We start from the raw sequence: 17,279 nt of genomic DNA on the forward strand, positions 1-17,279 counted from the left end.
TAATTCCGTGTTGAAGTATCATGACATATAGCCCACTCGATTTAATATTTTGATTAAGAATTTTGCTATTTATGCACAAGGGTTAAAACTTCAGTGTACATCCTCACGGGAGAACCCGCGTCCAATAGAAAATATATATATATATATATCATCCCCCAACAAGAGGGGTGGCTGTACACCCACTTAGCAAAACCCCTTACCCTTTGATTAAGGAGATAATTGATATTCAATTATTCTCGAACTTCAAGACCACCAACTTACTAAGAAAGATTTTGGCAGAAGCTCTCTCTCACACACACACACACACAGATTGTTTGGAAACATTTTTTTTGAGAAAAATTATTTTTCTTCAAGCTCAATATCAACCACATATACTATATAACTTATTCTATTTTTTAACCATACATTCTCCAAAAAATTCATTTTTAACTTGAAAAAATCCCTCCCAAACAAGTTCGTAGAAACTGCCACAAAAAGACAGAAAATCTTTGAATGCCATCAAAATGGACGATGATAATATAATTTGACTAGCCAATCAAATCGACACCACTAGGTGTCATCAATCAATAATCAATTAGCACTATAGTACTGGATTCAGATGTGGCATCAACTTGTAGCTTGGGACGAGTATGAACAATATTTCTATTATGATCTCAACTTGCAGATGATTAATTCTCCATCCTTGTTCCTCCATTAATGCGTCCAAGTAAATCTGTAATCTAAACTCATCCTAACTGCTGCACAAACCTAGCTCTCTCGCAGCCTTCGTCTTCGGATACGTCAAATTTTGTCGATATATCAGAGGGTACCTGATCAGCTCCATATATTACTTGTATAAGATCCTCCACTGTCCGAAATGTAAAACTTGCATTTGGAAGATGGAGGCCATGATAGTATTCCTCGTCATCAAATTTAATCTGTTTTAGCGTTGTTCTGTAACTCGTAGTGGCAGCCCTCGGTTGGCCTCTAGCTATACACACCTAGAGTACAAAGGAAAAATGTACTTTCAGTTGAACTATGTAGAGTTACTACTAATACAATTGAGAAAAATAATTTCAAGAGATGATATCATTTCAAGATACTCCTATTTTTAATAACTGTATAGAATTCCTACAGTTTCATGCGTTTGATTTTGTTTCTCACAGTTTGTAATTCTAGAGAATATTATTATCTCAAAGCGAACAGTTCACATTAGAAGATATAGAGACATCACAACAAGAGAAATTGTTGGCAAAAGAAATTAAAAACTTTGTTGTAGAATCCAAACATGTCATGTAAGATCAAGATCAATCTGATATAAAAATCTCAAGCTCGCACTGCATGCACAAGAGCTGGCATGAGATATTAGCATTCTTTTAGATATATAAATAGATAATATTTCTGAAAAAAGGTGCATCAAAGTTTGTAAGCGATTGCAAAACCACAATCCCAAGTAAATCATCCATAGATCACCTTCTTAATTTCTAATTTTTAGCAGACGTCCATAGACGTCTTAAATCATGTCCTTTTGCCAAAACACAAATGATATATAGCAATATATCATTATATCAGAGGGATGAGCCCGCGCTTAATTTAAGATATATTAAAAAGGAAGCAATAGGATAAGTGAAACTAACCGAATGATTTCGTCCCAGATCTAGAAGCCAAAATTTCCAATCTTTCAATTCCTTTCCAGCAACCTCGACAAATATATTGTTCCAGTTCATGTGATGAAATTCAACATCATCCAACTTGTAACCTACACCAGTACCCATTGCCTTGACAAAAGCTTCCTTAAGACACCAATATCTGCAGAGGTTGACCATGTTTGATGGTAAAATATATTTCTTAACTTTATTGCCTCAATTAACAAAAAATAAATAAACAAAGTGTTTAACAACCATGCATCCTTTGCATCTCATGGAATGAGAAAAATGTCCCATATTCACACCTACTAATAACTAACTGCGATGTGATTTCTTTTGTTTCATTTATCTATTTTGAGAATGCAATGGTTTTTTCAAAAATAGAATAGATTATCATTTAAAGAACCACAAGTCTAATTGGCATTACATATAGGCTCTCTCATATTCTCGAATATACACAAATAAGCCTTGTTTGATGCCTATTTTTGGAGAAAATGAGTTTTGGAATAGTGATTTTTTGAAGAATGTGTGGTTAACAAGTAAGGATAAGTTTTGGATTTATGTGAAAAATATTTTATTGTGAGAATGTGTGGTTGAAAATGAGTTTTAGAATATAGTAGACAGACATGGGCTCAGTATTGATAAAAGAAAGAAGAATGATTTGGCTCTGCCTCTCATATTATCAACGACCACTTTGATTCATTAACAGCATATTATTTTGATCACTATTTTAACGCCACTGTATTAAACAACAGAGAAAAACGTGTTAATGAGAAGAATTGCCACTACGTTTATGGTGCTTGGTTTGACAATGAAACAGAGCAACGAAATGTCTAAAATCAAAGATAACCGCACAGAAAAAAGTGCTTTATTTGGTTTAAATTATAAACTGATTATAATTTAAAAGTTAAAATCAAAGTCAAACTTTAATGTTAACCACATATTTCATAGGACCACAACTATTACCCACTTATCTAACACATATTTCTATCAATTTATAATTTCAGCAACTTATAATTTCTTCCAAACATATAATAAGTCAACGTCTCTTTGAATAGGTCTATTGTTTTTGTTGAACCATCTTAAAAGCATACACTATTAGATAGGAGAGATTTATTTATGTTTATATTTCAATATATGTGCAAGGAATCATTTTTAATCAAAGATCTGAATCATTGAGTTTTTTACAATTGGACAGCTGTGACACTTAAACCTTGCCTTTGTTTGCTCTAGTACTTTGTTGAATCACCTCATCAAAAGCTTAAGCAGTTAGAGAAGTTATAAATTTATTTATTCATACTTGTATCTTCAACAATTTTAATGTAACACTGAATGTGAAAATCTAATGAATGACTTTATAAATGTAAGTTCAAAGGTTAAAAACTTTAAAGTTGAAATCACAGAGCAAGACAATTACTTGGCACTGATGTTTCCGAAGACAGATACCATCGGGGAGTTGGTTACCTATTAAACGTTTTAGACTTTCTAACACTTGCAATAAATTGACTAATCCAAAAGTTCACAAAATGGAGAAAATTACATATTAGTAGTACTCAAAGAAAATATGGTGTCAAGGTATATGACAAAATCAAAAGAAAGAATCCTTGACATATTTTTGGAGACATATAAAATTAACACACCTGTAAAAGATATGCAGCATTTCATCAGAAGAGCCAGCATGCATAATGTGATTCCATTCTGAACTGGAGAAGTATGAAGAAAAGTTCTGAACGAACTCATAAGCTGTTTCATTCTTAGGAACAGAATGAGAAACAATATCCAACCCCACAAGGCATATAGGTTCAGATGCTATTGCAACATAATCACCATGATGTGATGCATTGAAGTTAAAATTTGGAAATGCTAACTTCATGTTATCACATACCTATATTAGGATGGTGTACAAGATATTATAAATATAATCGCAGAGAAAAAGCAAAATACATGCTTAGAAAATGAAATTCAATGTAAATAACAAGAATCCAGATTCCAATTCACTTAAAGATCAAGTATTATGATGGGAATTATTTCTAGAGAAATCACATTAAAAATAGCTTCTTTTTCTTTTTCCTTCTTTTTTCTTTTTTTCATAGAGAACATGATAAATCAAGAAAAAGACGAACAAAACTCTTTATACTGATTATACAGTTACTAAATAGGAAAGTGCGTGCCTATCAATCTTGATCTTCCTCTTAACCCTTATCATGTTACTTCACCTAAGTGGTAAATCAAAGATTATTAAATGAGTTCAAACTTTCTTAATCATTTTTGGTTCTGGATGAGTTGCGGTCTTTCCAAAACCGGTGGTATGGGAAAATTGTTAGCTTCGTAAATTTTCTATTATACTTACCCCCCTTTTCCTACATATCTACTTAAATTTGCTCCTTAACTTCAACACGATTTACATAATCAGTAAACGAAGCAGGCAAATCAACATTCTTGTTTTGGTAGTTTCACTGCCGTTACATTGAAAAAGCAGAAATAAGAAGAAGAAGAAGAAGAAGAAGAAAAACAAAGTAATTCAATAAAACTATAGACGTACCAAATAGGGTTTTCCTTCAGGAGTGCGCCTGATGATAATTTCATCAAAAGGGATTCCCAACACTTGATGCACCAGCGCATACTGCAACAACCTGCTCACAAGAGCCCGCTTTTGATCTTCCAATTCCACAAACCTAATCAATTATCAATCAATCCAAAATTATAAAATACCCATTATCGAATTCTTTCAGAAACTTGTTAATTGATCTGTTAACCGACAGTAATAAAGAAGATTGTAACATTAATACAAATAGAATGAAACAGAATAGCACGCAAAAAGTGACCTAGTGATGGAGGAGTACTCATGGTTAGGAAGAAAGGACATTGCGAAAGAGAAGCAATGGGGAGATGGATTCCAGTTAGAAATATCAACTATCCACCTCTGAACGCCATTTTCCAGTTCCATTTCCCTGCAACATCAGAGAAAAAAAATAAAATTACTGCAGGTATAATCGATCGAAACGAAACTTGGACTTGTTCTTGTTTCTGCCGACCGATGTTCTCCTAATTGATAACGCACTTGGCCACATCTCATCCACTCTAGATTTTAATTGAGCCAGTTCAATCTTGACATGGACTAGTTGGAATAAATTTTCGAAGTAAAAACTGAAGGAGTTTGCCACTTGGAGTTGGAGTCTTACAGTCTGCTGTTTGTTTTGAGTAAGCCCTTGTCTTTAGGATGTCTCATTTGATTTATTCCAAGTTCTGTTATTCACGTAGCTGAGTTAATGCTATCGTGAGCTGCATTTACGCTTTCAGTTAGGGTTGTAGTATGGCTATAAAGCCAGGTTCTTTGTACTTCAATAAATAAGTCATTCATTCCATTTTGTTAAGAGTCTTTGCATAGTTTCATTCAATTATTTCTAACAAGTGGTGTCAGAGTCCCACTGGGCTGAGAGAGAGAGGAAAGCCACAGTCTTTCGATTGACTTCAAGAACAGGCTTTGAAAGTGACCATGGATGAGAAAAATGGAGGAAAAGGGCATGTCAGAGGCAACTACAGAGGAAGAGGTCGAGGAAGAGGGCGTCAAGTGTTCAACAAAGCCACCGTCGAATGTTTGAGTTGTCACAGGCTCGGCCATTTTCAGAATGAATGTCCTACATGGGACAAGGAGGCCAATTATGCCAAGCTAGATGAGAATGAGGAGATGTTGTTAATGGCCTACGTTGAAGAGCATGAGGTCAAGCGTGAGGAGGTATGGTTTTTAGACTCGGGTTGCTCTAATCACATGTGTGGAGATTCAATGATGTTTAGTGAGTTAGATGAGAATTTCAGGCAGCAAGTCAAGCTCAGGAATAATACCAGAATGATAGTAAAAGGGAGAGGAAATGTCAGATTACATGTGAATGGTTTCAATCGCATCATCGCAGGAGTTTTCTACGTGCCAGATTTGAGAAATAACCTCCTGAGTATAGGGCAATTACAAGAAAAGGGGTTTGCAATTCTCATCCAGGCAGGAATGTGTAAGATGTATCACCCAGACAAAGGCTTGATTATTCAAACTGCTATGTCAGCAAATCGGATGTTCATGTTGCTTACTAATACACAAGGAAGGAAGGCAACCTGTTTTCACATGAGTGCACAAGATTTTTCTCATTTATGGCATCAAAGATACGGTCATTTAAGCCATAAAGGTCTAACAACCTTGCAAACCTAGAATATGGTACGTGGTCTACCCCACCTTGCTCCTACCACAATAGTGTGTACTGATTGCTTGAGAGGTAAGCAACACCGAGAGTCCATCCCTAAGAAAAGTGTATGGAGAGCAACTCAGAAGCTGCAACTCATACATGCAGACCTCTGTGGTTCAATAACTCCTACGTCAAATAGCAAGAAGAGGTATGTCCTATGCTTTATTGATGATTTCAGTAGAAAAGTTGGTTGAGAAAGAGACAGGCATGTATATTAAGTGCTTACGCACTAATAGAGGGGGTGAATTCAACTCAGACGAGTTCAATGAGTTTTGTAAACATTGTGGCATCAAAAGGCAGCTTACCAATGCTTACACTCCACAATAGAATGGGGTGGCCAAGAGAAAGAATCGGACAGTAATGAACTTGGTTCGTTCAATGCTCTCAGAAAAGAAGATTCCAAAAACTTTCTGGCCTGAGGTAGTGAATTGGACCATATATGTTTTAAACAGAAGTCCCTCTGTAGCTGTCAAAAATGTCACTCTTGAAGAAGCATGGTCCGGTGTGAAGCCTTCAGTGGAACATTTCCGAGTTTTTGGGTGTGTGGCACATGTTCATGTGCCAGATGCTAGGAGGACTAAGCTTGAAAACAAGAGTTTTGAATTTGTGCTTCTAGGAGTTAGTGAGGAATCAAAGGGCTACAGGTTGTATAATCCGGTATCAAAAAAGGTGGTGACTAGTAGAGATGTAGTCTTTGAGGAAGACAGAGAATGGGAGTGGGACGTGAGTTATGAAAAGCAGGTGTTGTTAGATCTTGAATGGGGTGATGATACAGATAACACAGAAGAAGAACATGAGGCAGAAACGGATGAAAATGATGAAGCATCTAATGAAAACAATGGAGAAGCTGAGGTTAGTGAAGAAGATCAAGAAACATGAGATGATATCTCTAGTCCTGCAAATGAAGAAGAGTCTAGTGCAAGAGAAAGAAGAGCCAGACAGGTTCCCATCTGGATGGAGGACTATGTTAGTGGTAAGGATCTATCCGAGGAAGAAAACGAGCTCAACATGACACGACGCTCGGCACGGTTGCGACGACCAGTTGTTGCTAAGAGAACTCCATATACGGGGGGAGGGCGAAGCGAACCAAGAAGTAGCTATTCTTAACTGGCCGGAGAGCACGACGATGGTTCTAAACTCGTTTTTGGGTGGTGACTGAATTGGTAGATGTTTTGTTGGGATGTTAACTGGCTAGATTTTGTATCATTGACATGGTTTTTGTTTACCTTTACATTTTACGTACTATTGGGATACCGTGGCGATGCTTTCACACATTCATCACATTTTGCGTTGTTGGTGTTGATGCCATGTCGATTTCAGGAAAATGCTAACAGTTTTAGGTACCAGTACAACATATGTTCAACTTATTTTCTAACTTTTATTACATGACTCTTCCGGGAAATTTAAAATTCCCGACGACATTATTGTTCTGCATATTTTCTATGAACTTTATTGTTCTTATGTGTTACATGTTTTCAGTGATTTCGCTTGACGTGTTCAGTGGTTATCCGTGTATGGTGTACGTGCACCATTGTAGTGTTCTCTTGAATGTTGTTTCATTAGTTCGAGGATGGTGTACATATGCCATTATAGTGGGAATTGTGTTCTGAGGCAATGATGTAAGGCAATTTTAAAATTGATGCCATAGCAACGAATTCCCAATATTGTGGAGATCATTTGGCATGTCAGATAGTTTGTATATTTCCATATTCTGTGGTTATAGTCCGTGAACAGGGTGGTTGCGATGTTGGTAAAATGGGAAAGAACAACCTAGACAAGCTCATCTCATTTTTTCGCAGTGCTAAACATCCGCGGATCCTAAGGTAACTTAGCTGTTCAGTTTATCTATGATGTGTAAAGAATGGATTATTGCCTGCGTGTGAGGATAGAATATCACAGACCTTTTCCTATTCTTGAAGCACGTCGAGAAAAATAATTGAATGTATGCAAGGTAGGTTGGCTAGTGAAGTTCCGAGTTCATAAAATAATTGATATAAAATATTCTTTATAGGAACATACCCATATCCTACAATATGTCATCTGGACTTTGCGTTGATTTTATGTATCATCTATCGGAGTAATTTCGGGAAGAAATGTGGACAAATAATTGTCTACCTTTAAGGGTGAGAGATATTTTATTCATAGACATATTTATATGCTCGTAATCTCTACAAATTATGAGAGACAACAACATTACAAATTCAGTATAAGTTTAGGATCACCTGCAATTCGAAGATATGATTATTCGTATTTGTAATGCATGAAAATGTTTGCAATCGAAAATTTTCAAACGCTTGGGATCACATGCAATTGAGTTATACGATTCTTCATGTTCTTAATTAATGAGACATTATTGCAATCGCTCAACCGTATAACCTTTGGCATATTTGTAATTTAAGGCATTTATTTGAACGTAGGTTGTAGAGATGGGAGCTCGTTCAGACGAAAACCCGTTAGCCGAACGTTGGTGCACGTACATGAGATGCAGCACACAGTGATAGCATGGAATTTTATATTTTTTTGGGGTGTAAATTTTTCGTTAGTTTAAATAGTCGATGTCTTAAATTTGTTCGAATTGGACGTGTAGTTACCTATATTTGAAATGTTTAAAGGGAGAAGTATTTGTGTTGCAATGAAGCTCTTTGGCTCGCATTAGGACGGCATATATCTGCTATAGTCGTAAATTATTGTTTCGATTATCACGTGCGAGTGCATTACTAATAGTCGTTAAATTTCAGAAGATGAGCCATTGAAAATGTCGAAACCATAACAACCACAAGCTTCGAGCTAGAAAATGACTTTATATTCATTTCATTATGTTTCATGCGTCATCGAACATGTACGTTGACATCATGAGCCACATGGGTGAGACCTGTACCCTTTTGAACATGGTACAATTTGCTGGAAAATTAGTTTGACAATATTTTAGTTGAAGGATATCCTCATTGCTTAATATTACACAAGATTTATGAGCCTTTAAGGTCCTGGTAATTATGGAAAAATGGGGATAAATGTACACTTAATTTATTGAACAATCACACCAATTACTTTTCAAATTGATAAGGAGATTGGACATGGTGGTTGGGAAGATGATGAATAGAATTGCTCCCCATTCTTCTTCCTTATAAATATAGGATGTGAGTTCATTGTATCCTAGAAACAACCTAGTTGAATACCATTCTTAGAATTAAAAGTCCTGACACACTATTCCTTTTATAAATACTTTACAATATCGACATAATGAGTTCGTCCACAGGAAGCACCGAACCGTTCAACGCCAACGAGCCAGTACCAGTTCCCGATTCATCTTCGTTATTTTCAATCTACATTTCGTCAAACGATGAGGAAGCTAACCCTCGTATTGGTAGAAGAGCCATTTCCCCTGTTCCATTTCCCAACTTGGAAGATGTAGCGGCAAAGGGTGTGCAATCACCCAACGCAGTGTTCGATGAGGGTTTCGAGGTCGACACTGAGGGAGGAAGTGACGACGATGAAGACAGGCTGGCGTACATCCCACATAATGAGTTAATTATCATCTCGTCGGATGAGTCGAGCGAAGACAGCGGGGGACAAGACTCAGTTGTGGAGGACAAATGAAGTGACACCCATCTTTCATAGTGAATAAGTGATGCGTAGTCCTGTATTTTGTACTTTTTCTATTCGGTGAATGCAATTGTAAAGGTCTGCATTATCATTCCCGTAGGATGCCACGGATGGTGTATTTTGGGTCCAACTGCACGACAAATGAAGTGTCGGGGTTCTGCAGCAGTATTTTATAAATGGGCCTATATTTTGTAGTAAGTGGACCCGATGTTATGAAATTGTGTTTATCGTGCACTCAATTGTGTAGAGTATTCACGATGTTGCGAATTATAACCTGTTTCGTGTGGATTGAAAAAATTCTTTTTGAGTGGATGAAAAATCGGAAGGTTTGTAGAGTGGGAGGGCAAATTCTATGGTTTGAAAGATATATTGTCTCATACGATTTTGCGTGCGCGTATTTAGAATAATGTGAGGTGACAATGGGTGTGCTCACACCATACATTGTGCGGATGTTAAAAACTGGGGCGTATCATGCCGTCAATCCAGTGAACTATTTAAAATGTTGCAATTTATAATTCACTTGGCCGGGACTGGAAAAATCGGTATTACGTGAAAAGTATTTTATTATGTGCACACCTTAGGTGTTGCTTACTACCATCAACTATGTAGCACGATTTTGGAGTTGGAAGGTGAGTTGTACGCTTTTAAATATGTTGTGTCCAGTAAGATTTCTGATTCATTTGATTGTAGGAATGAAATGTACAGTTTACCATGTACGTGAACCTGACATTGAATGCGGTGCATGTTTTTGTCAATTGTCGAGAATGAATGAGACATATGTCCAGACCGACGGCTTAACCATAACTATGAAAAACTTCTCAATTATTAGAACTTAGCCAATGTCAGTTCGTAGATGTACAGAGAATGGTAGATACATCAGAAACGTGGAATTATGATGTGACACATGGATATAATTGATAACAGAATTATAATAAATGCATTGATTAGGTACAAACGACATGGGTAAAAAGTAAACATACAACTTCAACCAGTCACAGAGAAGAGCCTATTTGAATGGGCCGTGGTACAATGGGGTTTGAACATGTGGTCCGATTATGACCGACTCTACCACAGTGAGTGCATTTCCTCAGTCGTGTGGTGGACTCTTGTCTGGATCGATGATGTCTTGTGGGTGGTCTACCTAGAGGACGATGTACACTCGGTGGCAGAATAGGAGTACCTGAGATTTCGTTCGGGACAATCCAGTCCACTTCACGCGTAAGAGGATAGATTGCTTCGCTGTAGGCACCCCTCCAGTAATCCGATGTGTAATACGGTGAGCATAAATCGTACAATGACTTACCTCGCAAGCAGGCAGCGCGACTTGCATGAATGCATGGCATATGATTAAGTTGAAACTCACGACAAATGCACGTGTTATCGGAGAAGTCCACGATATCCGTGTCATTGGATAGTCTAACTTGTGTCAAGTTCTCTGTCAGGCCTTGAGCTCGAAGCGTTGCACCTGCTTCGAACGTTGTCCGTAACTCGCTTTCCATCCTCGATGACAACAAGGCACTACATGCGGTTGCATTGGTTCGACGTTCGTAGAACCACTTCTGCATAGTTTGCCGAATGTGTTCGACCAAGCATGTGATCGGCAACGAACCTGCATGTCTCAACATTGAGTTCAAAGATTCTGTGTTGTTGTTTGTCAATATGCTGTAACGTTGCCCAAAGAATAGTGCTAGTGACCAAAATGAAAACCAGCTCGCTCCAAGTACCCGTACGCGCGTTCACTTACCCTATGGATCTGTCCCATAAGTCTTTCAAACTTTTCGACCCGAGAAGTTTTTGCAACTCGTTTGAATAGAAATATTGCACTTGCGTTGTTGTACCGCTGGATTAAGTTCTTCTCCAGATGCCAAATACAGTACCTATGCTGAGACAGAAAAAATATGTTAGCAATGGCATTAAAAATACTATTTTTCCTATCGGAAACAAAAACCAATTCAGCCGAGTCTCCTATAAACTCTTTCAAGTTCGACATAAACCACATCTACGATCTATTTCTTTCGGCATCGACGATCCTCCATGCTAGGGGATAAATTTGTTTGTTGGCATCTTGGCCGGTTCCCAGCAGAAGTGTACCCTTGTATGGACCTTTCAAGTGACTACCGTCAACACAAATAACGGGCCTCAAGTAGTGTATGTAACCACGAATGCTTGCACCGAAAGCCAAGAATAAGTAATGAAACCTGTTATGGGAATCAACTTCAATGTGGGTTACTGTCCCCGGGTTACTCTCTCCTAGGACGTAACAGTATGACGATAGTTTTTGAAAACTATCCCTCGGTGTACCGTGTAGAATATGTAAAGCAGCCACCTTGCCCCTATGTGCTTTTTTGGTAATTTATTTTCACACCAAACTTGTGTTCCATGTCACGTGCAATAGTGGTAGAATCATACGATCGGTATGGATTATTTAATTTTCCCAAAATATGCTCGGCAATTACAGAAGTAGTGGCATATCGATGTGCGTTACGACGAAAATCTACGGAACATGTGTGAATATTGTTGAATTTACGGATCATGAATATTGCAGACTGCTTCACACTCGAAGCCCGTAACATCCACTTGCAATTATACCACGATTAACATTTTGAGGCTTGACCTGCTGACCTTAAAAAGAAACTTGTCTTGCAAAGCAAGAACACGAATTTTGGAGTACAGCTCTTTCTTACTGAAGAATATATGCCGTTCAACAAGATCTGATGTACTTACACTTGTAATCCATTGGTATGTATCCAAACTCTAAGAATGTGATGACATTCTCTCGTCAACGTCGGCAATATTAGCACCATTTGTACCATCTAACGGCTCGTCCAACATCTCATCTAATGGCGTAGCCACAACGTATTCAATTGGATTATTGGCTACATTATTGTTTGGGGCTCTAGGCTCATGACGGACATCATCGTTAGCATGGGAAACATCCGCTGCTCCGAACGATGGGTCATGCAAATTTGTATCCCTCCCTATGTCAACACTCGACAAATCAGTTTCCAAAATAGTAATGCAGATGGCAGTTTTCGTATGAACAGATTTGTACCAAATTAGGTCTTCATCTTCACGTATTTCGGCCGGTGGTAAATTGAAGTTCGATACTCTGAACTTTAATTCAATTTTTGTGCGCAGATTAATAACACCAAGTTAGTCATTCAACAATAACAGAAGACCGGCTACGGTAATACTTCTCGGCACTAAAATGAAAGTGGTTTTGTCCCCTGTCTACTTCCATTCGTCATCCACGTGAATGAACTTTCCTCCATATGACACGATAAATCTGAAATGATTGTCCATACCTGAAATATTAGGATTAGAATGATAAGAATATAGATCCAATGAATGTGTCGATATGTATTAGCATGGAAGTGACACTTTCCAATATTTAAACTGATACAAAAACATGAGGTGAAATGAAGGGCGTCAATAGTTTTCAACTGTCGATGTCGACAGTTAAAATGTCTAATCCGACAATTATTAAATGTCAGGTTCGACAATTCAACTATCGGAACTGTCGACAAACTTCGGGTGTGTTTGGTACCTTGTTGAAAACATTAATGGTTATAATAAATTCTCAACTACAACAACTACATCATTACACTGTCTAGAAATAAATGACCGAATGCTTCATTAAGAGCATCATGAGTAATAAGAATTTTTAAACCATATAAACAATTCGTAAAAACTAACCTCTTAAAATGGCTGATGAATCTAATACTTATGTCTTCTTGATCAAGAAATGAAGAAGAAGGATGAAGTGAGGGTTTGTTGGAGAAGAGATTTGGTTGATGTTAAAATGAGATTTTCTACTTCTTTTATCTTTTCTTCTTTTCTTGTAAATTCGTTTTTACACATACAATATACATATATCCATAGATTATAATATATAAATTTAAATATCCATGATTATAATACATAAATTTAACTAATCAAATCATAGCATTAATTGGATTGGAAAGGTAGCATTAAATGCTCCTAAAAAAGGGAAATGAGGGGTAAGTTGGACATTTCTAATTGAAAAAGTGACATTTTTTATAAAATTTGGTGCCCGTGCAAATTTTTGGTGCATTTTCAAAATAAATGACATTTTTTATAATTCCCCTTCCACATATTAAAAATTGAAAAAAAAAAAGGGACCAAACGGGAGCTTAATTCCACAATTGCGCTGGATATGATGTTAAATAAACTGTTTCCATTTCATTTTTACACAAAATTATATATTTATTAGTTATATTTATAGATTATTATCTTCTATGAAGCTTTATTGCATAAAGAACAAATAATCTGCAACAGATACCAATAAAATTACATATTTATTCATAATAATTTTATAAGATGCAAAATTACCCCCAACTTAAAACGAATAAAAAATTGATTTTCAGCTTCAAAATTACATCTAATATAAAAATTATTTTAATTGATTGTTTTTTTTTATTCGTTTAGCAAAATTTAATTTATTAGAATATAGAAATTAAGAAATTTTATTTATTTTTACAATGTTGGAAGAGTCAATTGAAATATTTTCAAAATTTGTCAATATTTTATTAATTTACTACAACTATTTTTTATTGATTAGTTTAGAAAAAGAAGATTATAATTATACCCCAAAAAAAAAAACCTTTAAAGAAAAAATATTAATGAAAAACCAGTAACTAGAAGTATAGTATGCAAAATGTATAATATAATACGTAGGTTGAGATTTTTTATTTCAATCAAGAATACTTTTTTCTTTTTTTAGCTATTTATAATGACATATTTGCAAATTTTTTAGCAAATGATGTTTTTGTAACATTGTGCAAATTATAATACATATCATGCAAATTTATAAAATATAAAGTGTAATAAGAAAATTGGAGAATGTGAACGCAAGTTTTTAAACATGTAGTTGGTGTAAATAGTTTTCTTGATAAAAATTGACAATTCCAAAATTGACACAAATGGTATACATTTATTTATACATGTCTACATCTTAAATAATGCTAGGGGACTAAATTTTATTTTCTTACTATTTATCTAACATGTGAAAATATTAAAATTGCGAAGTATAAATCTTATAGAAGCCATGCACGGAGCCATTTTGGCTCAAGCACCACCTTCAAATAGTGATAAAATCTTTGGTTGCAGTGTTGTCTATTCTATCGTAACAAAACGTGTTAGGCTACAATTTCTCAATGAATACAAAAAATCCGAGTTATCTCAACACAATCATAAGCAGAGATATAATGAATGGTATATCAAGTAGCATTCTGTACTAAAGATAATTAACAGCAGGTGGATCTGTATCATTATCTGCCATCTTATATACATTGAAAATCTTCTACCTGGAGAAAAATTGTTACATTCATTTTGAGCACGAGAACGATTTAGTACATCAGTTTCGAAGACTCACTTCTAGAGAGAAGCATTGAACATCTGGTAGCCAATTCAATCGACCTGAACGAGGACCAGAACCTGAATCTTCAAGCTCAATTTAGAGAAAGACTGCATCATACTCTAGAGGTTAAGAAATTGAAACATTTGACAACGCCGAAGGGTTGGTTCTTAATTTCTGAGTTACTCAAACCATTACAAACTCGGAACCATGGCATATATGTTTGGAATGGATTCCATTTTGAGGAGTTGAAAAAACACCATCTCTTCTATACATTCTGCCCTTTCTCAACCAAGCACAGGAAAGGTTCTGTTCAAACGCTTGAAGGAGTGTTGAGAAATAACATTTTTCTTACACAGAGAATTTGCGAGCTCCATGGCCTCTACTTTCCATCCTGCAAAACCAATACCTTCGAGTAGTAGAACATACGAAGTTTCATTTGGCCGGCAACCCTTTTCGACCATTTTTGCCAGCATTCCAATTCCGTCGTCAATTCTATGAGCTTTGCATAATCCCAGAAGCACAATGTTGTAAGTTACTGCTGTAGGGAAAAAATCACTATTCTCCACATCCCTTAACAATTCAATAGCCTCATCCACCATCCCATCTCTGCACAAACATGATATAAGTGAATTATAAGTGATTTCATCAGGGTCAATCCTCATATCAATCATTTCTGAAACTAGTCCCAAGGCACGAGTCCTATCTCCGTTGCTCCACAATGCGCTTATGATTGTGTTATATGTACTCACATCCGGAGAGCACCCTGTTTCAGAGAGTTTCTGAAAGACCTCCAAAGCCTCGTTAGCTTTTCCATTTTTACACAACGCAGATAGGATGGTGTTGTAGTTTACTATATCGGGAAGACAACCACTGGTAATCATATAATCGAGTAAAGCAATTGCCAAATCTAATCTTCCCTCTTTGCATAATGCAGAAATCAAAGGATCAAATGTGTAAGTATCAGGAGACAATCCCTCATCCTTCATAATCTTCAACAGGTTAATTGCCTCGTCTAATTGTCCATCTCGACATAAAGCACTCATCAGAATGCTGAAAGTAACCACATTAGGCTCGCACTCTCTTGAAAACATTTCTGTCATCAGCTTCTCCCCTTCATTCCATTGTCCCCGATTTAACAACGCCCTCAACAAAATATTGTACGATATCACGTCTGGCTTGCAACCTCTATTCGGCAAGCTCCTTACAAACTCAAAGGCTTTATCCATCAACCCTTCTCTGCACATGCCCCTAATTACCGCGTTATAGGTATACATATCAGGTTGTAGCCCTCTAGACAACATTTCATCAAACAGCTTCATTGCTTCACCAATTCCACCTTCAAGAATCGTTGCCTCTATCAAAATCGTGTATGTAACCACGGTAGGCTGACAATTATCTTCCAATAACTGATCAAACATCTTCAATGCTAAACTAAGCTTCCTCCTATTGCTAAGACTTCCTATCAAGATATTATAAGTAACGACATCTGGCGCAAATCCCCGAGCTCTCATGCTACTCAACACCTCATTTGCTGATTCAATTCGATTCACTTTACATAAACCACTAATTAAAGCATTATATGCATACACATCAGGTTCACCATACCGCTCAAGAATTCTCATGACCTTAACTGCTTTGTCCACACTTTTCGAATTGAAAAACCCTTTCATCAGCTTTGTACAAAGAACTACCTCTGGTTTATAACGCATATTCACCATGCACTCAAGAAAGTAAAGGGCTTCATCATAATTTCCTGCTTTGCAGGATCTCTTAAGTAGTTTCAAAAAATGGGCTTCTTTAAAATCATTAAAATCCGGCAAATGATTTGGCCTAGTTTCAGTTGAAACTTTTACAATTTGTGGGCTTCTGTACTTGTTCTTAATGGGATGATTATGGTGTCTGCATCTCACAACAGAGTTGTGGTGAGATTTTCTTCCGAATTTTCTTTGGACACCAAATACAAGACATTCAGGAAAGAATTCAGAAGTAAAACTTGCAGTCATTGGTAACCGATTCATTTAGTGCATATTTGGTATGCAATAACAGACTGGACTGTATACCATAAGACAATCCACGTTAGTTCATATGGAACATCATATGAAGTTGAATCTTAGAGATTAAAAGAAAAGTACCTGTAATTCTTGGATGATGGGAGTGGAAAATTGAAGAACTTTTTTGAGTTGTTTTTTCGCCCGCCATTACATTCAGATTTCGTTTGGATATGATGGTCCGATGAATTTTCTTTTTCAGATAAGAGCCACACAAGGCAACACATGGCAAGTAGTTCAGCGAATGGGATCCGGGTCGGGCCAGCGTTTGTGGATCTCATTAATGAAATATTGGGGAAATTAAGCTCACTGCCTTAAAAAAATTATATTTTACCCAATAAAACTGTAATTGCCGTATTAGTTACATGCCCAAACTCAAAAAAAAAAAAAA

The 17,279-nt window shown here is 36.5% G+C and overlaps 3 protein-coding genes across 5 annotated transcripts; all 3 read right to left on the reverse strand.

Moving 5' to 3' along the window:
• Positions 1-454: 454 nt before the first annotated feature.
• LOC111381002 (L-aminoadipate-semialdehyde dehydrogenase-phosphopantetheinyl transferase-like) lies at positions 455-4,931 on the reverse strand. Of its 3 annotated transcripts, none has more exons than XM_023004689.1 (6): positions 4,808-4,931; positions 4,469-4,576; positions 4,168-4,300; positions 3,266-3,510; positions 1,617-1,788; positions 455-980 (listed from the first exon to the last, which is right to left on the reverse strand). In XM_023004689.1, exons 1-6 carry the CDS (start codon positions 4,852-4,854, stop codon positions 726-728), a joined length of 960 nt encoding a protein of 319 aa, XP_022860457.1. In that variant the 5' UTR covers positions 4,855-4,931; the 3' UTR covers positions 455-725. The 3 variants fall into 3 exon arrangements, with proteins under 3 accessions (XP_022860457.1, XP_022860455.1, XP_022860456.1); XM_023004687.1 differs by having other exon boundaries at positions 4,451-4,576; positions 4,808-4,929; XM_023004688.1 differs by having other exon boundaries at positions 4,451-4,576; positions 4,661-4,850.
• A 5,521-nt stretch (positions 4,932-10,452) lies between these two features.
• On the reverse strand, positions 10,453-11,459 carry LOC111380992. Its single transcript, XM_023004674.1, has 2 exons — positions 11,168-11,459; positions 10,453-11,069 (listed from the first exon to the last, which is right to left on the reverse strand). The coding sequence occupies exons 1-2, from the start codon at positions 11,457-11,459 to the stop codon at positions 10,453-10,455; spliced, it is 909 nt and encodes a 302-aa protein (XP_022860442.1).
• Positions 11,460-14,657: 3,198 nt separating this feature from the next.
• On the reverse strand, positions 14,658-17,056 carry LOC111381005 (pentatricopeptide repeat-containing protein At3g04760, chloroplastic-like). Its single transcript, XM_023004693.1, has 2 exons — positions 16,973-17,056; positions 14,658-16,892 (listed from the first exon to the last, which is right to left on the reverse strand). Exon 2 carries the CDS (start codon positions 16,856-16,858, stop codon positions 15,125-15,127), a length of 1,734 nt encoding a protein of 577 aa, XP_022860461.1. The 5' UTR covers positions 16,859-16,892; positions 16,973-17,056; the 3' UTR covers positions 14,658-15,124.
• Between the last annotated feature and the right edge of the window lie 223 nt (positions 17,057-17,279).

Source organism: Olea europaea, unplaced genomic scaffold (genome assembly GCF_002742605.1).
Source record: "Olea europaea var. sylvestris unplaced genomic scaffold, O_europaea_v1 scaffold224, whole genome shotgun sequence".
NCBI classification, from domain to species: domain Eukaryota; kingdom Viridiplantae; phylum Streptophyta; class Magnoliopsida; order Lamiales; family Oleaceae; genus Olea; species Olea europaea.